Genomic DNA, 26,829 nt, shown 5'->3' on the forward strand with positions numbered 1-26,829 from the left:
GGATTTTTTTTTTCATGGTTTGGAATGGGTACACATAGGTTTCGGGATGGTAGGCCACAGTAGCCACGGAGATTTATTCCAAGATCAGGGTGTTAGAAGCATGGCTTTGTGTAAGCCCCTTCATAAACTTGGGCAAGACGCCATCTCTAATAATCAGGCACACTCACAGGGTGTAATGGAGGGCTTTACTGGCATTGCTGACCGTTGACAGGAGACCCCAAATCACAAGCTATTAAAATGTTACCTTTTCCTTTTTTGAGATAGAGTCCGAATAGTACCACAAAGTATAAAAACTACTTTCTAAAAAAAGGAAAAAAAAATGTAAAAAGAAACGAAAAACCAACAGTTTATATATAAATTTTCTGATCATTGCCAAGATCATTGATCAAGAATATAAATTAGTTCTGAGGTATTTTATAATGGGCTGAGTACTGAAAAACAGAGGAACCTCACAAATGTGACTCAGGAATGGCTCATCTTTTTCTAATGATCATCTCATAAAAATCTCTTGGCATTTAGAACAGTTGCACATTATTCATAAAATATCCAAGATAAAGACTGCACTGCAGAAAATAACTCGTCAGTAACAACATGCTAAGAGGGCCTCAAAGCTCAGAGGGGCAAAGTTCATTCAGGAGAATGCATTTACCGTGGCCTAGCTATCTGTCACCGTTCTAGACTTACTTCTAGACGGAAAACAACTGAAGCCACTGACGTTACTAATTCAGTTTTGAAGAGACTTAACAGAATTTTATAACATAAAAACTACCAATGTAACAGTACATATGTATTTTAAAAAGCTACAATAATTCAAACCAAAGCCTACTATCAGTCAAAAAAAAAAAAAAAAAAAGACAAGTTAGTTGAAAAAATACATTTAACACTAGAGTACCATTCTGAAGAAAACACTTTTTATGACTGAAAGGACATCTTGTCTCTACACAGTGGGCAGCTGACAGTTTTCAGTACTGTGTTCCAAGTTGTTAAAAGACACCCTTGCTCTGAATGGGCGTCCTTGTTAGGTGGGAAACACTAGAGGGCGTTAGAACCCGAGAGGTTGCTGCCTGGAACAGTCCTCTTACGTGGAATTGCAGTTACACATCCAAATCATCACTCCAGTCAGTCACCGTTACCAAGCTGCTTTTCAGTGTGCTCGATTCGTTTTCTTGAAGTCCTGGACAGGGAGCAGGAGGAAGAGAGGGGACCTGTGGTTAATCAGTCCCCAGACTAGTCTTTGCTCACCCAACATCTGAATCTTTCAGGCTTTCAGGGAGGTTGCTAGAAAACACAGCCACATTTCTTGATCTCCTCACAGGACATGGCCCAGAAGCTCCTAGGCAGCAGGGCCTGTGCCCTCTTCTCTTCCCCCTGGCGTTCAGCGTGGTGTCTGGATGTTGAGTTCTCAATGTGCTTGAGTTGAGTTATTAACTATGAGCAAATAGAAACCAGGCAAGAAAGGAATGTAAACCCTACACATCAATGCAAATCTAGTTTAATATTTAGAGGTAAGTGTTAAACATAGATTTGCTGGGGTAGAAGAACTTAAATTGAAAGTTAATTAATAAGAGCCATGATTTTGAGCCATGGGAATAGCACACTGTGGAGAGTTCCATGCTAGCTGGACTCCAGAATGCTCTCCAAGGAACGCAGGGTCCTAGCACTGCAGCACCCTCTCAGTTCCTTACAAGGCAATGTTTCTCAAACATTGTCTTTGGTTTTCATGAATCCTTAGCAGAGGTAACTTCATAGTGACTATGTTACAGCCATGTTATCATGTCACAGTAAGTGCACAGCTGACATATTGGAAGAGAGAAGAGGGACAGAGCTGGGAATGCCCAGAGGGGGACAGGAAGACATGCTGAAGACAGGAGACGTGGTCATGGAATCTGTAGGCACAAATTCATACCGAGGAGCACAAGAGGTGCAGAGGACGGTGGTGAGGACCCTCCACCCCACCCCTGCCGTCTCAGTGGGCATCAGTAGCTATTATCGGAAGTTGTCAAATCAAGACACGGGAACGGCTCACCAGATACGAAAGACAGTGAGAAACATCATGGAGGAACCTTTCTGCACATCTTCTCATTTACTATGTACAAGGATTACTTTGATTTAAAATATATAAATAAATTACAGCTGGGCATGGTGGTGTAAGTGGTGTGGAAGAAGTGAAGATATTCTCAAGAGATATTTGTGTCATTCAATATGACTATCAGGCCTTTGAAAAAATAGATTTCAAAAAAATGAGAATTCCCCCAGGAATCTCATGGTGGGAGAAGGAAAAGGCCCTACCCCAGAATGAGATGTTACAGTTCTTAAAAGTCAGATCATCTTACAGGATAAGACTAAATCCCAAGCAATGATGGCTCAGGGCTGGGCGGGACCAACTGCTCAGCTGTAGATGTTCTTGGCCCTCTGAACTTTGACTTGGGGTAGTCACTGGACATTTTTGTCCCTCTTCCCAATGCACCAACATTGAATAAATCTCTTTTGTCTGCTTCCCACTGTCAATCTGGCTCTTTTAATTGGGGATGGGTGGCTGGATCTGACTTGGTACACAAGTTGTGACCACCCCAAATTTGATAACAGTTGGCACACCTGTAATCTTGGTACTCAAGATGCTGATGTGGAAAGACTGAATGTTCAGGGCCAGCCCTGGGCTGCACAGTAACACAGTTGAAATCTTGTCTCAAAAAGTCAAACAAGCAAAATAAACAAAATATACATATGTATACACACACACACACACACACACACACACACACACACACACACTATGATTCTGAATTTAGAAACCAGGCCTATTGAGAGTTCCATGACTCCCTGAGTTCCATCCAGGCTCTCGGGTGGACAGGAAGCTTTCCTACATACAATGTCACTTGTGATCCATCCACTGACTATAATGCTATAAAAAAAAAAAACCTCCCTTGGGAAGAAAACGAAGGAAAGTACTTAATAGGAAATAAAGAAGTACTGGAAGGTTGCAAAAAGAATGTTCTCATCCATGTGTAAGCCCAGAGAGTCTAATATCTGGGGGCATCTGTGTGAAGAGAATATCTGCGTGGACATTGTAAAAAATAACATTAAAATGTTGAATGAAACACTACAGCAAAAATTAAAATGATTTATACATATGTGAAATAAGTTATCAATATCCACATATACCTTATAATAAAAAAATAACATCAAGATCTTGGGTATAACAATTGTGTCATTTGGTTTTGATTAAGTGCTCTACCACTGAGCTATGACCCTCTCCCCCAATGGTGCTTCTGCCTGATCGTATAAAAGTGTGACTAAAAGCAGATATTTAGAAAGTTGAAACACTCTGGGACTAAAGAGCTAGCTTGATTGGTGCGGTGCTTGCAGATCAGTTATGAGGAATTTGATCCCCAGAACTCACACTTTAAAAAGGTCATGAATGAGGGCACCCACTGTTTCCCCGGCACTGAGAGAGCAGGAACAGAGACCTGGGACTCTGGCCAGCCAGCCAGTCTAACCGGCCTGGTAATCACCAGGCCAGTGAGAGACCCTGCCTCAAAACACAAGGTGGACTGCTTCTCAGGAACGATACCAATGACTTCTGCCTCCACGTGCATGTACATGAATGTGCACCCACATGAACACACACTACAGAAACACAACCCATCAATATATAAGAGTGAAAACTGCGAACCTTCTTCCTTGAATTCCCGAGGGTTCACTGGGCCCCAGGCCCTTGGCACGTGACTGGAATTTAGATCTCTCTTCACAGGTGGAGGTTCCCTCTGCTCTATCTTTTTCTCCAAAGATTTATCTTCCTCTAAGGATGATATGTCCCAGTCATCTGCATCTACATCTGCACACTAAGAGAAACACAGAGAATAACTTGAATCCCCTAAAGAAACAGTGCCTCTGGTTCACTTTGTGGTGTGGGTCGAGCGGCTGGCACTGAAGGAGAAGGCTGAAATGACACAGGGACCCAACTGGAGCCATCTTTGCAGAGCTGTGAAGCGAATTTGAAAACACCCATCTTGAAATTTACAGATTTTTTTTTTCATGATGTAATTTTTTTCTTTATCAATTGTGAATTTAGAAAATTCTAGACTAGAAGGATGGTAGGGGGAGAAAGCTCAGAGTCAGGGTGAGCTATGTCACCCAGGAGCCCTGCAGAATGAGACCCCACTAGCAGGAGCACATTTCCATCAAGCCTTTTCCGTGTCATCTTGAATGACACAGCATTTTGACGTTGTGTTTGTTTGTGTTGACACAAAGAAGCAGGAGCTGACGAAGGAAGGCTCAACAGATGGCTTTGAGTCCCATGGGTGAGTGGAGGGTGGGGTGGTAAGGTGGGAGGTTATCTACAGCACTGAAGAGAAGGACCAGTATTGGAGGACCCAGTCTACACAACCAGCTGACCAGAACCTTCCAGGCCTCTCCAATGGTTCTGACCCCCAGGTAGGCCAACCCTTAAAAGACCCTATTTTACTTCCAGGTGTCAGGAAAGTCCTTGGAGTAGATGTGGCGCTCCGGTTTCAGCTCATTGCACTGCTGTGTCAAAATGTCTGCAGGACGACGGAATTGTGAAGATCCGTGCAATGTGATACCCAAAGATCACTGCATTGCAGGGTGAACAGCCCTTAACTGAAAACACTGGGCCAGAACTGTTTCAAATTACACACGGTTTTGGGCTTGGGAATATTTTCAGGCATTTTATTGGGTGTCAATATCTCTAATCTGAAAATTCCAAATCCAGTATGACCCCAAATCAGACACTTTGAGATTGAACCTAGGGCCTCCTGCAGGCCCTACTAAACTACATCTCAGATCTCAAAATCTGAGAGCTTTTGAGTTGATGCCAATATTTAAAAAGTTTAGCACTTTGGGACATTTCAGATTTCAGACTGTTCTACCCATACCTCCTCTCAGACAGCAAACCATCTATGGAATGGTTGAAAAATGCAATACCGAGAACAAATCAAGACAAAAACATCAGCCTTTACTATATTAACTAATCACATCTGACTTTCATCTCACTATAAAATATATTTACTAATTGATTCATTGAAAGACGAATTAGTTAGCAAGTGGTTTCACCTTTAATTCTTGCAGTTCTTCCTTTTTGATGAACGTCTCAACAATGTTTATCCCAGTAACTGGTTTATCCCCACTTCCTTGCTGTAAAACCATGTTCTCAACATTGTCAGTTTGGATCTGAATGGAGGTTCCTATGGGAGCAACAGAACACAGTCAAGAAAGGTTTGGAAAATGGCATCATCATCAGTTCCAAATAACTCCACGGTCAGCTCTGGAGGAGTTTTAGCTTTACACATAACTATTTCTCACTCAAATAAAACTGAGTGAGATATTTTGGGTTTGAGAAAAAAATGGGTTTGGAGAGATGATGGGTCAGTGGTCAATAGCCCCTGCTGTTCCTCCAGACAACAGGCTCAGTTCCTAGTACCCACAGCACAAAGCTCACAGACACCTGGAACTCCAGTTCCAGGGGATCTGATGCCCTCTTCTGGCCTTCGTAGGCATCTGAACACACATGTGCACACACACACACACACACACACACACACACACACACACACACATAAAGTTTAAAAAAAAATTAAAAAGCTAAATACTTATAATTCCCTTAAAAGAAGAAATCATAGTTGCCCAGGCATAAAGCTACATAGTTTTCACTCACAGTAACAGGTGGGTGGTCTCATTCAAGTACGTGAAATTTAATGGATATTTACAAAATAGTGTGAGTTATTTTTAAATGTACTCATTTTATTTTCCAAAACTATATAATTACATACTATATACAAATTATATGTAATATAGTTAAACCAGATATTTTTAAAATCTATAATTTTAAAATTACACTAAAACATCTATTGGCTCTACTTCTTTGGCAAGTTATAAGAAATCTCACACAGGAGGGCTGTCCCTCCTTCAAATCCCCTGTGAAAAGCACAGTGAACAGGACAACCACTCTCTGTCATCCAAGATGAATGGATTGAGTTTGTCCCTTCCGATCCACATGTTGGGGCTCTCACCACTGCCATCTTAGAATGGAATTCTAGTTGGAGGTAAAGAGATAACTAAGTTAAAGTAAAGAGATAACTAAGTTAAAGTGAGGTCCTTAAGAGTGGACCCATGGGCTACAGAGATGGCTTAGTCAGTCAGATGCTTGCACATGCCTGAGGACCTGAGTTCAATCCCTGGCAGCTACCAAAAAACCCAGGTAGGCTGGCATGTGCTTAGAATCACAGTGCTGGGGGGAGGTGGAGGCAAGAACATTCCTCAAGATCGATAGCCAGCTAATCTTGCCAAATCATCGAGCTCTGGGTTGAGTAAGAGACCCTGTCTTAAAAAAAAAAAGGATACCCAACATCGACCTCTGTCCTTTATACACACACACAATTTGAAGAGTGGTCCGTGATCTCTGTGAACAGTCCTTATAAAAACTGGAAACCAGGACTGAAATGAACTCACAGGGGTAAGAGGATATGAAGACAGACAGGGAGAGGAGAGCCAGAACACAGAACACATCCGTCCTTAAGGAAAGGACCTGGCCAACATCTTGAATTTGTTCATCCAGCTTACAGAATATTGACACAAGCAATTTCTGTTGTCTCAGGCATTCAGCTTATAGTATTTTATTAAAGCAGCTGCAGGAAGCCCACACACTCAGGATCCTCAACCGGCTCTTCCCCTTCTGTTTGAAGATGGGTGGGTCTCTAGTGGTGCCCTCGGATGAGCCCCATAATCCTCAGCCACAATACCAGCTCAGATGCCTAGTGCCTGGTGCCCCTGGGTGGGGACCACTGTCCTACCTGAGTGGGTTTTCAGAGACCGAAGCTCACCTGTGGGCCTTGGGGAGACATCTGAGTCCTCCATCTCACTTCCCCCTGTCCAGTCTGGGTCACTTTTGACAGAGCTCTTTCCAAAGTTACCCATGATATTTTTAGATGGCTGTAGGGTAAATAAGTCTGGAGATGCGTATGTCTGGATGAAGTCCTCGTCATCAAGCTCCTCCTCTGAGCTGAAGGGAGGCGTCCTGTGTAAGTCAGAACCAAAACAGGGCTGTGGGGGACATCAGGACCGAAATGGGGGCATGGGGTACTGTCAGAACGAGAATGGGCTGTCAGGTGCTGTCAGGACCAGAGCTGGGGTGTATGGTTGCTGTCAGAAAAAAAAACAGGTAAAGGGGTGCTTTTTCCCCATTTCAGAATTTACTAACCAGGTGTGTCTTTTTTTTTTTCTATTTAAAATCAGTTCTTTTAATTAGCACACAATGGCTTTATTCTGAATTTTCATACATACTTTGTTTTTGTTGTTTTCCTCCCTCCTCTCCCTCTTTCCTGCCCCCTCCTCTCCCTCCCCGCTCTTCTCCCTCCCCCCCTCTCCCTCCCCCCTCCCTCCCCATACTGGATTTCCACTTTCTTGTCACATACATCCTGTTCTCCTCTTTTTATTTCTCTTTTTCCCCTTTGCACCGTTCCTTAATCCTCTCTTTCCCGTTCATGGACTCCTCTAGTGATATATGACTAATATATCACCCCCCACATACACACATAAAAGTTAAAACCCAGGCTCTACTTATGAGAGAGAGCATTTAATAGTTGTCTTTCTGAGTATGGAATGTGGAAAATCTACACATTTTCCTGAATAAAATGGCAATTTGTACATGTGCTTCACATCCTTCTCGTCATCTCTTGATGGACATTTCTTAGCTATGTTGAAGAGTGAAGGAAGAAATGTGGATATCTCTCTGTGGTGTGACTCAGAGTCCTTTGAGAGCGTGCCCAGGAGCGGGACAGCTGGGTTCTACAGAAGTTCTATTTTTAGCTTCTTGAGAATCTCCATATTGATTTCATGTGTTTGCCTTAAAAGGTGATACAGGTAATTCCCAGAGGTATAACAAAGGTCACTCTCCTGTACCCACAGACAAGGAGGCAGTGAAGCCAGAGCCATGCGCAAAACTGAGGGGTCATAGAGACTCAGATCTGCCAATCATGACCCAGTCACAAAAATGGTCCAAAGTTCCCCCAAACCCAGATGCACCATCTCAGTATTCTCAGCTCTTAGAACACTTCTCAGCCAATGAAAACACATCTGCACTCAAACTGCTCTATCTTTCAACATTCCATTATTTCTGACTCGTGGATTACCACCCCAAGTTTGGCATGACAGCATCTGTCCATTTGAAGAACATGTTTAGGAATCCTGAATTCCATATATCACATGGCCCTGTATACACTTGCTCAGTCATACATGAAACAAAGCTCTTCTCATGAGGTTTGCTGACGAAAAGATGGAGCATTATTTGCCTCTACTGTATGATGTCCCAGAGAAGAGACACGATGATGTTGGTATCTCCAGACTCAGGCAATGACAATAACATTCAACTGAGAGAAAATGAGTATCATTCAGAACTAATAACTAAAATAGTCCAGTAATTTACTGAATGCCCACAAGTGCCAAGACTCTTTTGTATGTTCTCATTTAATTTGTAAAATGATCCAAAGCCTTGGGTACCCCATGCCTTTAACCCCAGTACTTAGGAGGCAGGGGCAGGAGCATCTCTGTGACGTCAAGGCCAGTGTAGTCAGAGTGTGTTCAGGCCAGCCAGAGCTACACAGTAAGACCCTGTCTGAAAAACAAACCGTCATCAAAAACAGTATTCTGTAAACAAGAAAGTGTCACATTTACAGAAAAAAAATTTTAATTAGGCTCAGAAGAAGCACATGATGAATGTCAGCTGATGCATGAGCAAAGATTCTTATTTCCTGAGGGACCCCAGCAGAAGGTAGTCTAGAGTCTTCATCAGCCCTGATGAGGGGTCATAGTGCCCACACATCACCTGACACCTATGTGATCATGGACCCAGCCACCAAAACACCATCCATCCTATTGAAATGTGCTTGTTAAAAATATCACACTGGGAAGGCTGTATAAGAACGATTCAAGGGTGGTCCTTTTTCTCTTTCTTTTTTTGTTTTGTTGTTTTTCAAAACAGGGTTTCTTTGTGTAGCTTTGCACCTGTCCTAGAACTCATGCTGTAGCCCAGGCTGGCCTCGAACTCACAGAGACCCGCCTGCCTCTGCCTCCCGAGTGCTGGGATTAAAGGCATATACCACCACTACCTGTTGTGGTCCTTTTTCTTAATGGAGGCCATCTTGTGGTGAAATACTACTGAGTGACGGGGTAACTGAAGAAGACATGTCACAAATAATAAGCCACAAAGGACTGGAAAAGTAATCCTGATGAATAACCACTGTGATTTACTTAATCACAGCGAGCCCCCACTTTACCACGAGAGGAATGCCCAGAAACTTTATATCCATTCCACCCACCTCCAGAACCTCTCCCAGTACTCACTTGGTAGATGAAAACTTTCTGAGAAAATGATTTTCTTTGGTATTTTTCTTAAATCTAAAAAAAAAAAAAAAAAATTAGAGGAAGACAAAAAGTATTTCTAAAGCACATAAGTAAATAACATAGTTGACACACTGTCCGTGGAAAACACGAGGGTCTTTGTTATCAACCAGAGACTACACAGAAGTTGTGAATATGATTCACTGCTCCTGACTCAACGTCTGTAAGCCACCAAGCCTGTAGTGTGGTGACATCTGGAGGCAGGACTTTGGAAAGTTCTGGACTAAAAGGAGTCAAAGGGTCGGGTCCCCACAATGGGATCACTGCCTGTGGTGGTCTGAATGACAATGGTCAAATGTTTGAGCACGCTCCCCACCCGGCCTGTCTGGGAAGGTTAGGAGGTGTGAGATGTGGCCTTCTTGGAGGGGGTATGTCACTGGAGACAGGCTTTGAGGTCTTAATGACCCATCCTTTTTCAGTTAGCTCTCTCTGCCTTGTGCTTGTGGATTGAGATGTAAGCTCTCAATTACAGCTCCATGGCTGCCTGGCTGCTGCCATGCTCACACCATGATGGTCTCTGACTCTAACCCCCCGGAACCGCGAGCCCCTGGTTAAATGCTTTCTTTTATAAGTTGCTTTGGTCGCAGTGCTTTGTCAGAGCAACTGAAAAGAGGAAGAGACCAGGGCTTATTTGCTGTGTGAGCTCTGGCAAGAGAACTTGACCTTGACACCTTGATTCTGAATGTCCAGCCTCCAAAATAAATTCCTGCTGTCTCAGTGACCCAGTCTGTGATGTATTGCTACAGCAACTTCAGTTGGCTAAGACAAACACTATGTTTTTTTCACAGTTGAAAATACTCACTTTGGGACAGCCACCTTCTCAGTAAACACAGTCCTCTGTCTGACCAATGGTCTGCTTTGCGGGGGAAGTTGGGTGGCTTTGGGTACTTCTTCAGCTGGAAAGGTGGTCATGGGAGGGATAAGGTGCCCATCTGGAAGGGAAACATCATTCATGAGTCTCCACTGTCTCTGTGGTAAAGTGAAAAACCAAAGTAAATGACACAATGCTCTCCAGGGTGTCACTGAAAAGAACAAGCCTCCCAGGCTGGGGTCCGGACTCAGGGATTCTTATTATCATTTGTTTTTCCTTGAGACAGACTCTCTTGTAACCCAGATGGCCCTGACTATGCTATATAGCCAAGAAGGATTCTGAACTCCTGGTCCAACTGCCCTTACCTCCTGAGTGCTAGGATTTCAGGTATATATCCACCCCAAAGTGTAAGTCAGGGCTTCTCAAAATAACAGTATAACCCAAGGCCCAGCATTTCAAGTAAGACAGTAAGAAAGCTGCCAGGGCCAAAGTTTGCAAACATTTAAAATGATAAAAAGGCTGTTAAATGTAGCTCCCATTTGTAGCAATGAAATGCCGGAGGTGGCAGCGGCTTACCCGAAGACAATGACACTTTCTCCTCGATTTTGCAGATGAGCTGATGTTCAAGGGATTCTCGGATTTGCTGAATGTCAGGCATTTGTTTTGCTAGATCATGTCTGGCTAATTGCATGGCTTTAAGTGAGCTATTCAAGACTTCGCATGGAATACCGTGTATGTCCTGAAGGAATAAGATGCTGTGTCAATCTGTTATCATTGTCTTTGGATGGTTTTCGTTTGTAGACATATGTTGGCATTAACTCTGTTCTTCTGGGACCCAGGGTCACTTAAGGTAGGAGATAGGGATGCCCCATCATATAACGAACCCTTCCAGATCCAAAAGGAGCTTGCAATACAGGTGTGCCTATTTATGAATGGTTAACCAATAACAATGCTGTGATCAGTAGCAAACAAGTCTACCAAGACTAGAGGAATTTCAAAAAGAGAGCCCATCAGAGGCCCTACCTCCAGAGGAGGCTGAGCTGTGCTCTTAGGAAAGGTGGAGACAAAAAACAAATGGAAATAAGAAGCACTTTCCAGATGGTCAGGCACCGGGGATACATTGTGAAAAGACAGGACATTAGGGTAGAGACAGCCAAAGCGTGTCCCACAGGCTACCTGGGTGATGGGACCAAAAGAGAAAACTGAATCCCAACCGGGAAAGCTCGGCGGTCGTCCCACAGGGACAAGAAAGCCATCAGAAGTCACTCTCCATTATGAGCTCTACAGTTAGAGAGGAACCTGAGGAACTCCGGGTCTGACGGGAATCTGGTCACAAGGAAGGCACTTAAACAGTTAGTTACTTCATATTAGTGTCTCACACAGCAACTCGTCTCCCGTCTCCACCCCTCCTACCCCACCTCTCCCTTCCTTCTGTGTTCCCATCCCAGGGTGGCCTCACTACCTCACCCTGTCGCCCAGGGGAGAAATCTATCATCAGATGAGTGCCACATCCAGGTTTCCTCTGACCTCCGTCATGCACCTGCTCTGCCCAAATCCAGAGGATCAAAGACTTCCCATATTTTCCTGTGATTAGCAGCTTAATGTCTGCCCTCCCACACCCTGTAGTGGGTAGGAGGATCTACCAGTATACAGCTGTCAGCCTTCCTAATTAACACATAGAAAGAATTCCAACAGTTTCCAGCAGAACGCCAGCCATGGATGACCTGGAACCGGCAGTGTTTTTGTGAAGCTCGGTAGAAAACAAGAAGCAGATGAACTGCCAAAATATCTCCAATAGGAAGACCGGCGGGAGCAGGGCTCAGGAGCCAGGGAAGAGTGTGGCGAAGGTAAGGTGGGCAGGGTGGGCAGGAAAATGAACGAAGGAAAAACATGGCTGGGCAGTGGTGACGCACACTTTTAATCTCAGCCCTCCGGAGGCAGAGGCGGGTGGATCTCTGTGAGTTCCAGGTCAGCCTGGTCCACAGAGTGAGTTCCAGGACAGTCAGGGCTACACAGAGAAACCCTGTCTTGAAAAAACTAACTAACTAACTAACTAACTAACTAATAAACATGGTAAAGTAACTGAAGGTCCAAAGCAGATCCAAATGCACACAAGCAGTTTCTACAAGATGAAAGCATTATTTCAATGAATGGGAAAGGCGGCTCCCAGAACCTAGGGTATCAGGACAACTGCTTCAAATGGAAATAAAGTTAAACTTTTCTAATTCTGAACACACACACACACACACACACACACACACACACACACACACACCAAACCCCCCAAACCAGGAAACAAACAAAAATGTCTCCAAACACTAGGAGAAAAACCATAGATGAGGCTCTGATTAAAATTAAAATTCCCAAAACTCATAGAGATAGCAAACATGAAAAAGCTAGTCTCAGGAGCATCTGCATAGGAACCGGGGACACTGCATGGATGTTTCCACCACCTCAGTGTGGCTAAAAACCCAACAGAGAGTCTAAGGAGTTACACACAGAGCCACGGAGCAGCTGAGCCCTTCAGGGCACGTGTGGATTGGAGCACTTGAGGAAACATTCAGGAGCAGCTATGAGATAAACATATCTGCCTCTTGAGCCAGCAATGTCATTCCTGGATACACCTCCAGAAAAGAGTCATTTGTCTTGATGTTCGAGGCTGACACCAAGAACATGCACAAAACTCAGCAGCTAAAGGGCACATGCGGGAACCTTGCATATTTATCCATTTTCAGGAGAGATAAAACTGCATGGTATTCAGATAACTCGATGGCACAGTAAGAGGAAATAAACACAAACTACTGGTGTGTGAGACAGACATGGCCCACATGGACTACAGCATCATCAAAAGAGGCAAGATGAAGAACTGCACACCGCACATGACTCCACTTCTCTGAGGCCCAAGAACAAGGAAATTTCAGTCACAACACCTGTCCTCTCACTGGATAGCAGCTGTGACAGGAGGAACAAGGTCAAGGGGACCTTCTAGGGTACGAGAAGTGTTCAGTGTTACCACCTGGATGCTGGTTGCAATTCTTTCACACAAACCCATCCCCGAACCTATAAATACACACACACACATAAACATATGAACATAGAGATACACAAGGTATCCATACGATTACTCAAATATGTGTATACATGTACATGTATGAACATATAGTTGCATGTAAATGTGTATGTACATAAATACACAGCTATATCCATACATGTCTACACACAAACACCTGTGACATACAGCTATATACACATCTACATACACATACATATGGTACCCATCTATCATGCATAAGCATGCATATGGGTATAACGTACATTCATGCTTACATATATATGTTCATATAATACATATATAGCTATGTTAGCACCCCTGTATTTGCCAGCACACAAATAAATTCATCAAATTGTTAGGATTTATATACTTACTGTATTCTAATAAATAATTTTAAAAGCACAAAGGATTTCTATGTAAGATGTGATACTAAGATAATTCAATTTGGCTTCAAAATGAAACCTAATTCAGCTGCCCATTTATTCAACATTTACTAAGCACTGATTCTATAGTGAGCAGTGGGATGAGGTGAATATCAGAATGTATTATTCTGAATGTATCAATGCCCTATAACCACCCAGACAGACTCTGGCTTCTTCATTACTACCTACGTAACCTAGTCAAGTTACCTACTCTTCATATAAAACAAGTAATTTTTATTTTTATTCCCATTCATAATAAGTTTGTATTTGTTAAAATCTTAGCAAATGCCACCCAGAGTGCTGCTAATCCGAGTTTAATCAGCATCCAGTCTCTAAATTCGTAGACTTTCTTCTCTTCTCTCATGGGTCCTCATACAGGAAATGGGACATAACAAGAAAATGTTCAGAAAATGAGTCCACATACTGCGTTAATCCCGAAGCTCCTCAGTTTCCTTCCCAGCTCCTTCTCCAAGTTCGTCCTCAGCCCCTTAGAGGAGGAACTGCTCTTCAAAGTCTTCCTTAAATATGTCTTCTTATTTAATTTCTGTTCGCTTTCTCGTCCTGAATTAAGGTTTTCATTAAAAAGCAGATTTAAAGAGAATTAGGCAAATTCATTCCGAGTAGAACACAAGACACAACTTTAAGACAAAGTAAACAGCTGTGAGAGTTTGGAGATTCATAATGCCTAGCTTAGCTTCTAAAACTGACTTAAGACCGCCTACCCCAATGACAGGCAGGCAACTTTAGAAATAGATTAGGAATTTCTTTAATGTTTAATCTGTGGGAGTATTTCCCCAAAAGTTCGTCTCTAAACCTAGTTATAATTTATCTTATGAAGAGAAAAAGTCCAATTTATTGAAATTTTAAGTTTTAAGAAGATAAATTTAGTATATGCTAAGTACACATAAAACTTGGTGATTATTCTCCCCTTCAAAGTCTTTACCAAAACTGAAAAGAGGTTAACAAAGTCTAAGTAAGTGAAACAACCTATAATTTAAAACAAAAAAGCCAAACAAAGAAACTAATCAAACAAAAAGCCCCAGTTCATATCTTTTCATTTCCATCCTTTGCTCCTCCCTTCCTCTTTGCGAGCTGGAATGGAGTCCAGCAACAACAGCCTCCGCTCCCTACTCTACCTGTGCTGCCCACTAAAAAAGTCTAGTCCAAGAGGGCTTGGAACAGGATCCTAACATCATAATGCTTCACGGTGAGGGTCGGTCTGTCCACGGAAGCTTAAGACCTAATATTTGGCAGGTCAGAACCTTAGAGACCGTCCAAAGCCAGATCTGAAGAAAGTCTGGCGAATATACTATCATTCTGGGATTCCATGTCCAAGCAGGCTCATTTCGTTCAAAAGGACTGGAAAAGGGCGGAAGCAGCAAGAAATGTGTTCCTTCTTGGAGGCCGGCTGCAGGGGAGGGCGGCGCCCCACTACTCTCCTGCCTCAGCAGACAGTACTTTCAGCACTTGCTGCACCTGGCCTTGTGGAAGATCTTAACCAAAATGCCTTTTGCTTAACATGTTTTCCAGATAGCTGTCTGACCCCAATGCTAGATCATACCCTGTTAAATTAACGAAGGGTTATTTCTTTGTGGGTTTTTTTTTCTTTTGAGGAAAGCTCACTCTAGCCCAGGCTGGCCTCAAAGCCACAGTGATGAAATGCCAGGATTACAAGCCTGAGTCAAAATGTTCATCTATTAATTAAGTTGTACTAAAAACAAAATTAGCCAAATTAGCTTTGCACTATCTAGTAGTGGGCCAGTGTAGGAATCAGGAATAAAAAAAAAGAGGCCCTCAGAGTCATATTGCTACCACTGAAACTAGTAGATGAAAGGTTAGAGGCAACTTGTGAAAAAGACATGAAAACAAACCTCATTATAAATGTATTCTTAAAAGTGCCAATGATGAGCACAGCAACACCAGGACTTTAAAATGCGTATCAGGTACATATTATGAACAGGACTGGTTTAGTCAATTTTCAATTTGTAGCTTTGTAAAAATAAGGAAAAATGAGAAAGTCCTATCAAACACAGGAGTTACAATTTTACGAATTATGGTTGAAGAGATGGCTAAGTAGTTACGAGCATTCATGGCTCTCCCAAAGGTTCTGAGTTCCGAAACCATGTCAGGCAGCTTATCACCCTCGAAGGGGATCCAGTGCCCTCTTCTGGCCTCTGCAAGCACTGCACTCACATGCATACTCCCCCTTACATACACACATAATTACAAATAAAAAAAAGAACATTTTTTGAAGTTTACACATTGGAATACATATTTTTAACCTCTCTTCATGACAGAAATAGTTAAGAATGGAACCCTCATATTTATTACCAAATAGTTTCCCACTTAAGAAGTGATGCATGGGGGCTGGAGTATTGGCTCAGCAGTTAAGAGCATTGATTGCTCTTCCAGAGGACCCAAGTTCAATTTCTAGCACCCACATGGTAGCTCACAACTATCTGTAACTCCAGTACCAGGGGATCTGACAGCCTCACACAGATATACACATAGGCAAAACACCAATGCATATAACAAATAAAAATAAATTTTTTAAAAATTATAAGAAAAAAGAAGTGATGCACAGTGAAGCATTATTATTGATAAGGAAAAATCATAAGGATCTGCTTGAAGCAAGTTTTCAGAATGTATATCTAACGTTAGAAAAGACTCCTTGTGAGGCTGAGTGTTCCTAGCACTCGGGGACAGAGGCAGGCGGATCTCTGAGAGTTCAAGGCCAGCCTGGTTCCAGGACAGCCAGGGCTACACAGAGAAACCTTGTCTTGAGAAAACAAAGCCCAAACCAACCCCCATCCCCTCCCCGAGCATTATGGCACACAGTCACAGTCACTGCACTCGGGAGGGAAGGGCAGGGGGACCCAGACTTGAAGCCCAGCTGGACTACGAAATCCTCAAATGCACATTTTTAAAAAGAAAAGACAATTACACAACTTTCATATACTTCAGAAATATGCAAGAGCAAGTTTTTGAAATGCCAAGTGAAGTATATTAGCAAGAACGATGCACCGGCTCCACTGTAACAGAGCCCACATCCCACCACGGAGTGCTATTTTCCTCAACTCTTTCATAGCCAGTGCTTACATTCTGGTGTCTCTTTTGACATTGAGAGTACCCTGGGGATTGGGGTTATGGCTCCCAGGTAGAACCCTTGCTAAGCATGTGCAAGGGCCCGAGTTCATCCCCAGCACTGGAAAATACAGTAATTTGGAAATGGACACTTTGCTCGTTCATTTCAGACTAACACTGTGAGAAACCACTGTGACACAAATGGTCCCACATCATCTGGTATAAACATACTGTGTTGCTGTTGCGTCTGGTCAGCATATCTGTACTGAAATAAAGGATTAAGATACATCAGGTGTGATCAGCCAAGACCACCTGAAAGGTCTCCGATGACACCATGGCCCAGATGATCTGACATCCAGAATGGTTTCAAGGCAACTGGCTCAGAGGTTCACCCTAATGGACTACTCCATAATCCTAAAATTTTCTTTGTGTCCCCATAAGATATAGCGCCCCCCTCCAACAAGAAGTAATAAGAGAAACTATGCCCACATTCCCAAAATTATCAAGCTGGCTTTGAAGATGGAATTGGCTCACTCCTTCTCTAAACCCAGACATATTGCTAAAAGAAAAGGTTAAGAGATTCTTATGTCCCAAATCAAAAGAGCCCTCTGGTGTGGGACAGAGAAAAACCAATATTTTTCTTTAAAACAGGTTGATTATAAATGAGATCTCTTTCTAAAAAAGAAGGGGGGATATGATATAGATATAATAGGATGAAAGGGTAGATTAGGGAACTTACTTCTAAAGAGCAACAACTTGTTTAAAATGTCTTACATTGGTATAGATTTTAGTCTATTGATACAAACTTAGTTAATTTTGTTATACTGTGTGCATATTTCTAATCATGTTTAAGATATTATGTTTGTATAGCTCATTTAAAATTGTAATGGATAATTAAAAATAGATTAATAATTAGTCATCTATGATAATCATACTCGTAGCCATGTTAGTTAAGTCTTCTAGGTATACACAGAGATATTTCAGATAGATAGGTAATCTTCAAATACTTCAAAGACCTACAAAATATGACATTTAAAATATTTTTAAAATTTAGACTTTCTGGACAATGAGACATGTCTGCTCCTGGCAGCACCGATTTGCTTCAAAGAAAAAGATGGGCATTAAAAACACTTCATATCTTATCTTCACCTTGACAAAAATAGCCATTTGGGCAAGAAACTGTTCTTGCCTGGACTGCTTGATCGACTGGACATACAGGACCCATAGAAAGGTGACCACTAAACTTTACTTGACAAAATGGTCCTTCAGGTTCCTGCTTCGCAGAGAAAACGGCCAGACATTCTACAGGACACTGAGAGAAGTGACCAAGAGACTCTAGCCCTGTGGGCTAAAGACAGATGCCCCAACTTTACAAAGAAACATTAGGTGACTGTTCAGGCTGCCAGCTGTCTCTATCTACCCTACAAGACTCCCAAAAGTTGCTTGCATCCTTCTCCCGGTTCTCAGGTAATATTATATCCTTCTGAGGTCTTTGATGTGGTTAAAGACTAGATAGTTATAATTTCCTCAATTATGATAAAAAATACATTAGATATAAAACCTTAGACTCATAAATATAAGATAGATAGGATATCTTCCTTAATATTGTAACTGTAATTCTTGCTTGATAATTGTTTTGTTATATGTAATTGTACTATGTAAAAGTTAAAACCTTCCTTAAAAAAAAAAGGGGAAGTGCTGTGGATATCACTCTGTGTAAATAAAGTTCTGATTGGCCAGTGGTCAGGTAGGAAGTATAGGCGGTACAAGAGAAAAGAGAATTCTGGGAGGTAGAAGGCTGGGGAGAGACACTGCCAGCCGCCGCCATGAGAAGCAACATGTAAAGACACTGGTAAGCCACACGCCATGTGGCAAAGTATAGATTAACAGAAATGGGTTAATTTAAGATAGAAAAGGTAGATAACAAGCAGCCTGCCACGGCCATACAGTTCATAAACAATATAAGTTTCTGTGTGGTTTCTTGGTTGGGTCTGAGCGACTGTGGGACTGGCGGGTAAGAGAGATTTGTCCTGACTGGGCCAGGCAGGAAAACTCTAGCTACACCTATCAGTGGAAATGGTATCCAAATCTAAATGCCTTTCTTGTTTTCAGTAAGGCATGATATGCAGCATGGACTTGGACTCTCAGCTCCAGATTTGAGCAAGTAAGGAATGCTGGCGCCTTGTTACCTTTTTCTTCCTCTGAAGAAAGTTCTTCTATTGGTTCCAGGACGTGGGACGAGAACACCTGCTCTGTTCCTGAGGACAGAGAGGAGAAACACGAATGTTTGTTTCCTCCCAAATAGTTTACAGACAAACATATGTATAAACAAGCCACTGTATACATACATATCTACAGACATATTCTGCCAAAATAGCAAAGATCTACTGTGATAATATTGAGGGAGACACTTTTGATTCTATTATTTTATTTATATATTCTTTTTTTTAAAAAGTAGGGTCTTACATAGCTGAGGCTAGCCTTGAACTCTCTATGTAGCAAACAACGACCTTGAACCTTGATCTTGATTCCACCCCCTAAATGACTCAATTATAAGGATTGAGCTACCATGCTTGGCTGAGACAACTACAATTGATCACTTTTCCAGGAACTCTTCTATTTCTAGGTATTTTCTATTAATTTCAAATATCATTTTAAAACTATATATTTTAAGTACTTAAATGAAAACTTCTCATTCATCAATATCTTGCCTGACACATGGGGTATAACATCAAAAATCCTTTCCAATGAGGCATCTATCTAAAATGGAATACCAGAAATAAATAGAATACTCTTAAATAAAACAGAAGCCAGGCCTCCCAAGGAGATGCACTGGACCTGGATAGCTCACACTCTGTGCCTGGCCACCTGTCAATCCTCTGAACTGTTGGCTGGCAGTGGGCCAAGATGAAGAACTAGCAAAACGTGAGCATGAGGCAGAGGCAGGTAGGCAGCAATAAGGAGACCCATTCTTAAAGACAGCCACGTCCCCAGACCCCGTTCTACCCTGGAGAGCCCCAGGTGAGGCTGCAGGCTGGAGAAGAGCCCAGCCCACTGCTAGGTGAAGTGAAGAGAGCTGCAGGTTACCCCAGAACTCAGCTGGAGACTGGGAAATGACATCTCTGGCTGCTGACTTTTAGCCAGAATGTGCTATCCACCTGCACAAAGAAATCTGCCAGGAGCGCAATCAAACCAAGACCCATCCTGGGAAAGAAGGAAAATGCTGCATGGGGAAGGTGCAGTGATAGCATTCAGGATGTAGGCATGGCAACACGCAACCATCAACGCTGGCTTACATGATACACAACTCACACACCTGCAACTCAGAGATGACAAAGCACACTTCTCTACTTCACACTTTCACCTTGGAGGTGAAAGCCATTTCTTTCTATCTTATCCTCCAGAATGATGTTATGTAACAGCTTCCTCCAAGACTGAAACGTTCTATCCTGCAAGAATCTCCTTAAGCAGGAAGGTCAACAATTAAAGTAGCTCCAGGAAGTCCCTGAAGCTGAGCAGACTCACTAGGCCCCTCCCTGCCAGAGTAAACAATAAAAGCTGAGTCTCTCTCAGGCAGAGTTAAGTTGCAAAGAAGACACTCAGACAAGCCAAGTCACAAAGACTCAGAGCAGACCAGCTGCCTGGGAGAAGCAGAAACCAGCTTCCAGGAAGAGGTTTAGAACAGAGTCACTTAGAAAGGACGGTCTCTAACCTGATGAGCTGCCTGCAGGCTGTGCAGTGTGTTCCAGGTTCCCAGCTTTGCAAGCTGTTACCCATACTGCGGTGGGCCTTGGTGATGCAGCTGTCTCAGCCACTTCTGCTCCTGGAAGTAACCTCAGTAAAACCCACTGGTTCACCAAGTTGGAGTTTTGAGTTTGGTGGTGTCTGTACTTTGATCTGTTGTGGGCTCCCCACATAAGGTGAGCAGACATGAATGTTGCATCTCTCCCCAAGAAAAGTTTGTCTCACAACAAACAGGGAGTGGGCCACCAGTTACTGAGTGTTCACCAGGCAGCCAGGCAAGGATCTGAGTTGTTACACACCTAATACTTGGGAAGTCTGGCTTTTATTAATGGGTATTTCCAGGACACTAATTTGGATGGATGTGTGGCTGTGTGAACAAGTAAACTTACATATGTATATATACTACATATATGAAATGTATATATATATGAATCAACTCTTGTTGCTTTGCCAGAAATCTAGTCACTCTACTGTCTATCATCTTTTTTTTTTTTTTCTTTTCCTTTTTGGTTTTTCAAGACAGGGTTTTTCTGTGTAGCCCTGGCTGTCTTGGAACTCGCTTTACAGACTAGGCTGGCCTTGAACTCACAGAGATCTGCCTGCCTCCTGAGTGCTGGGATTAAAGGTGTGCTCCACCATCACCCAGCTTTAAATGATATTCAAACAAACTTTGGAACACAGTCTATTTATAGGTAGGGTACAACTTTAAATTTGAAATGGGCCCACAGCTCCTTGGAGGGGAATTTAAGTTCATCAGGTACCACAATTTTTTTTCAAAATTGTGATTCAGCATTGATATTTTAAGATTATTTCTAGCTTGAAATACAGAAATGAAAGACCTAAGGATGACAACTAATTCATGGTTAAAAAGTAAGTTTTTTCCCATTTTGTTTTCATGTATGTAGGGGTTTTGACTGCCGTGATGTATGTGTACTCTATGTGCAGTGCCCATAGAATCCAGAAGAGGGCACCAGATCCCCAGGAAAGGAGTTGTGCATGCCTATGTGGGCGCAGGGAATTGAACCTGGGTCCTCAGGAACAACAGCTAGTGCTGTTAAATGTCTCAACCATCTCTCCAGCCTCAATTTAAGTTTTTAAAAAATGCCACAGTAGCCAGGTGAGTCTCCTAGCCAAGGGGCCACACCCTGGGGAGGCAGGCTCACCTGAAACCATGCTAACGTAACAGATGGGATGACTGACTCCTGCTGCTAATGGGCTCCCTCCTTATTACAGTCCCTACTCCAAGACAGGGCAGAAAAGGCTTGAAGAAAAGAGTTTCAAAAGAACAGGGATTAGTAAGACAAACTAAACATCAGCCTTTTCTATCAAATGCTAAAAAACTTGAGCATAGGACAAGGAATTCAAATCTTTTTATCTCCCCTGCCTTGTAGGACTTTTATATGCCAATATTTTACCCCCTCCTCCTACCAATAAAACTTTATTTACACAAAGATTCTGCTGCATTCTGGGATTGAAGTGGCTGACCAATTCTCTCTTCATTACCTGTACACCTTTTCTTTTAAGACTAACTAATCAAATAAGACTATGAGGTGCGATCCCAGCCAATGGGCGAAGACATGGTTGTCAGCTGAGTTAGAGTAAAAACCAAGTGCACTTCCTGTCTCTGTGCTTGCTTGTCAGAACACTGCCTCTACATGGAGTCTAGTTTTGTCTTGCCTATGTACTAAATACACATACATCACACATGTAGATAATTTTCTTGTATTTTCAATACTAAGACAAATTTATGCAAGTTGAATATGCATTTTATCTATTATTAGTCTAAAGGAGAAAAAGGTCCTGTGTGTCTTAAACTCCCATAAATAATAAAATCCAGCAAGCAGGTTTCATATTGTGATTCAATACATTCATCACAAGCCAGCCATGGATTCAAGGATGGCTATTAGAGACCATCTTGCACAGATGACAAGAATTATGAAGACACAGAGTCGAATTTAGTTAGTTCCATCATGAACTTGAGCCTACTCTTCTGTTTGTTTTTAAGTAGAGTCTCCAGTGTAGTCCTGGCTGGCCTATAACTTTCTCTGCAGATCAGGCCGGCCCACGACTTGCAGTGAGTGACCCCCCTGATTCTGCCCCACAAGTGCTGGGATTTCAAACCCATACCACCACACCCAGCTCATATCTACTTTTCTTTCAATTAAAAACAAAAACAAAAACAAACAAACAAAAACACTGATTCACTGATTGATCTATTGGCTCGTGTGTGTGTGTGTGTGTGTGTGTGTGTGTGTGTGTGTGTGTGTTTGCTCACTTGAGTGTTCCTGTGTGTCAGTGTAGGTATGGGAGCACCATGGCATGCATATGAAATCAGTGGAACATGAGTCTCAGTCCTTGTCTCCCACTGTGCTAACAGCTTTGTGTACCGGGCTGGTGGCTGGGGCTTCCCGGGACTCTCAGGTCTCTGCCTCCCATTCACCTCAGTAACACCAGGATTCCAGATGTGGGTTCTGGGGATCCAAACTCTAATCCTCACACTTGTGTGGCAAGTGCTATATCTACTGAGCCATATTGAATACTACTCAGCCAACATCTGATCTTTTAAGGGTCAAAACCCAAAGTGGAAGGAGGTAATCATTAGATTCTAAACCATCTGTAGACAGGACAGGAATGAAGCAATGCCCCCCTCCCCACCTTAATTCTTTAAAACATACAGCAGCTGTGTTTTGTTAGCTATCTTGTATGCACATTTCCTGTAACATACGGGAAAACACATAACGAGCAGGGGACAGACATTGAAAGAACCCCAGTTCCACAGACACCCGAACAGATGGCAGTGCTTCGTACCCACTGTCCTGTCTGAGGAACCGGTCCTGGCAGGGATTCCATCCCTAACGCCTTGTGCAGGTTGTTGCCTTTGATTTCTCTTTTTTCTACATCTTCCTGACCAATCGGTGAGACCGTTTGTTTAAAAGAGGTGACTAGCCACCACACTGAAAGTTATAGAAACAAACAGAAATGCCCTGGGGCATGTGCTGGTTGGCTGCCTCCTCAGGACCCGCCCCTCCGCCAAGATCATAAATAACTAACAGTGCTGCGGGTAAGCCCGACAGCACTCACACACTGCACGCTTCATGGCTTTGGGAGCAGGTTTGGTTTTCAGTCATGTAATCTGTTGAAGACACAGTTCCACTAACTGCTTTGTAGTTACTAAAACTTTCCTGTTTTATGTCATCGACCCCCACTGGCAATCTGGGTTAATGAATTATCTTCTAACGGGGTGAAAACCGCACCCCAAACATCAAGACTATTGTTGAAACCTACCATGTACCATGGTCAGGCTGGGTGGGCCATCCAGAGTCTGTGTGGCTGAGGCACTCACTGAAACAGAACAAAAGGAAAAGCTCACTGAGCCCGCCCTAAGGACCTAAGCATCTGACCACACACCCTCCAAAAAGATGCAGACAGTCCACAGGAAGCACATGCCTCCAACAACAGGTGCCAGCCGGCTGGCTTAATTTGATTTTTTAAAATATTTTTTAAAATTATTATCTTGAGGTGCTAGGGATAAAGTCCAGCGCCTGTGCATGCTAGTGAAGCATTCTACACCAAGTCTTCAATAGTAACTTTACTGAGAAATAATTACTTGTGTGTACGTGTGTGCGTGCGTACGTGCGTGCGTGTGTGTGTGTGTGTGTGTGTGTGTGTGTGTGTGTGTGTGTGTGTGTGTTTGTGTGTGTTTTAGGATATTCACAGGACTAGGTGACCACAATCACTAGCTCACTGTAGAGCTTTAACAATCTTCCTTAAATGCTGAAGCCCGTTAGCTGTTGTGGCTCCTTTTCTACCCACCTCTTCAGCCTCTAGAACAAGGACTGTCTGTCATCTACGGGTCTGTGACTTGACTATTTCACACATACAGAACTACACACTGTGTTCTGGCTTCTTCCAGTTAGCGTTTTTTCACTGCATGATATGTCACGATTAGCATTATTTTTATGGTCTGGTGTATAACTGGCCCCCAACTGTCTATTACATAATGGACATTTATGTTGTTTCCATTTAGGAAGAATGAGTTCTGAAAAATATCCCAAGCATGAGGCTAGATGTGAAGGAATTATTAATTCAGGCACAGCTTGAGACAGAGGGAACCTGACTCAGTCAATACCAAATGCTATTTTTAATTTCCCTAGAAAGGTAAATCCTTCAGCCTCTTTTCCAAGATTTCACAATTCCTATCTGAGAGTCCTTGGAGTATCTAATTACTAAGGATTTTTTCTCCCCATTAAACAATTTACCTATTAGGTTACTATTTCTTTCTCTAGCTCATCTTTAGCCCTAATTCTACCTTAAAAATATTGATCATAACCTTGTTACGGCTGTACACTTACTTTTTTTATTTAACAAAAAATACTGGCAGCTGGGCAGTGGTGGCGGCGCACGCCTTTAATCCCAGCACTCGGGAGGCAGAGCCAGGCAGATCTCTGTGAGTTGAGGCCAGCCTGGGCTACAGAGTGAGTTCCAGGAAAGTTGCCAAAGCTACATAGAGAAACCCTTTCTCGAAAAACCAACCAACCAACCAAACAAACAAACAAACAAACAAAATACTGGCAAAAGCATTCCACTCATAACTGTCCTTAGATTTCTAGAGAAGTAGAAAACAGGACTTCTGGACTCATTTGCAACTTGTGTAGTCTAGATCAAGTTTTTGCCAACTACAGTCTGTGAGAAATATGGAGCCTGCTGATGTTTCTGTAAATAAAGTTTCATTGAAGCATGGCCAAGTTCATTGTTTTATTGTCTACAGCTGGTTTTGTAATGTTATACCATAACTATATAGTTTTAGAAGAGCATCTTGACATCTAACTTCAAGTAGTTACTCTCTCAATATACTCTTTACAGGAAAAAAAAAAAACACTAAAACAAAAACAAAAACTGATCTAGACGTTATTCCAGTTTTAAAGCCAAAAGATGCTGCTGTGTTAGAACTGATCCTCTCCCAGTGCGCATTGGAAGCCACAGAGCACGCTCCCTCATGATGGACCAACGGCACTGAAATGACGATGGTCTAACCTCATCACACCAGGCTCTTCCTGAGCTCCACACTTCACTCCCAGACGGCAGCAGGAAAGTCAATCCAACCCAGATGACAGACCGCAGTCTGCATCACTAAGAAGCACACCGGCAGTCCACAGGTTTGACCACATCCACCTTATGCACTGGGCACTAGAAAGCCTCCATCTTGCCAGGAATGGATCTGATTTATTGATCATGCCACTCCAATGCTGACCTTTCTGTTATTATTTGAATCTTTCTATCTAAAACTTGAGGGTATGTTCTCGAAGAGAACTTTCCTGTCATTCCTAGAACCTGGGGCTTTTAGATCTTTCTCCAAGTCAGAGGAGGGATTAGGGGTTGGGGATGAGAAAACTGCCCTTAAGGGACCCCTCCATATGGGCTATGGACTCGCCCCCACCTTCCCTAACCCCAGTGATATCAGTACGTTTTCTTACCATATATACCACGGGGGGGGGGTATTTACACATTCTTCTTTATGTTAATTTGTACAGACAACCATACAAACATCATGTACATTTTAAAACATCAAATTTTTGAAAAACTGAAGCATGAATTCTTTAATATTATCAAAATCTTAATAACTGATTTCTCATATCCCATTCGATCTGGTTGCCTACCTCAGACAATCTTGGAGAAAATCACTCCCAACACAGCTTGCTGCTGGGTTTTTTTTTTGTTTGTTTCTTTCTTTACTGTTTCTCTATTTGGCAATATGTCCTTTGTTAATTTTCTTTTAAGTTTTCCCGCTTCCCTGAAGTGTGTTTTTTCTTTCCTGAGTCCGGGTCCTCCTCTTAGCACTGAGCACCGCTGCTCCCAACACCACTTCTAATCTCTCTGGCTTTAAGAGGCAACAGAGGCTTCACAAGAAGCCCCTGCAAAGACAGCGATGAAAACGATCAGTAGTGTTCCCAAGCACACCACTAATGGATGTGCCTCAGTCCCTACGCAGTCCTGTCCTGGTGCCTGGCCCACATGAGTGGAGTCAGCACTGTGCCGTCTCAGGCCTGAGCCCACTAGCGCTCCAAAGCCCTGTGCACACAGCACATCTGACTGTCCCTCACAAGTATCACCTGCTCTCCGACTTCTTCTACCCAGAGTTCTTTTCTTCTCCTTTCAGAAATAAAAAATATTTAAATTATTTGAAAATAAAAGTATGAGACGATCACATCTTTGTTTGTGTGTGCACACATGTCTCTGTGTGTGAGTGCATATGTATGCACACAAATGTGTGTGCATGTGTATGTGTGTGTGTGTGTGTGTGT

General features: G+C 42.7%; 1 protein-coding gene across 4 annotated transcripts in view; it reads right to left on the reverse strand.

Annotated features, from left to right (window-relative positions):
• Positions 1–166: 166 nt before the first annotated feature.
• Positions 167–26,829, reverse strand: part of Dzip1 (DAZ interacting zinc finger protein 1) — a 52,520-nt gene continuing 25,857 nt past the window's right edge. For 3 of the 4 annotated variants that reach the window (XM_036198958.1, XM_036198957.1, XM_036198962.1), the window contains 10 exons: positions 23,813–23,869; positions 18,973–19,041; positions 14,124–14,260; positions 10,802–10,964; positions 10,217–10,346; positions 9,358–9,411; positions 6,840–7,033; positions 5,074–5,204; positions 3,674–3,842; positions 167–1,174 (listed from right to left, as the gene is read on the reverse strand). In XM_036198958.1, the coding sequence (XP_036054851.1) occupies positions 1,095–1,174; positions 3,674–3,842; positions 5,074–5,204; positions 6,840–7,033; positions 9,358–9,411; positions 10,217–10,346; positions 10,802–10,964; positions 14,124–14,260; positions 18,973–19,041; positions 23,813–23,869 (1,184 nt within the window). In that variant the 3' untranslated portion in view covers positions 167–1,094. The remainder of the gene's footprint in view (positions 1,175–3,673; positions 3,843–5,073; positions 5,205–6,839; positions 7,034–9,357; positions 9,412–10,216; positions 10,347–10,801; positions 10,965–14,123; positions 14,261–18,972; positions 19,042–23,812; positions 23,870–26,829) is intronic. The other variant, XM_036198959.1, reaches the window with a different exon arrangement.

The sequence above is a fragment of the Onychomys torridus genome, chromosome 9, assembly GCF_903995425.1.
Source record: "Onychomys torridus chromosome 9, mOncTor1.1, whole genome shotgun sequence".
In the NCBI taxonomy this organism is placed as follows: domain Eukaryota; kingdom Metazoa; phylum Chordata; class Mammalia; order Rodentia; family Cricetidae; genus Onychomys; species Onychomys torridus.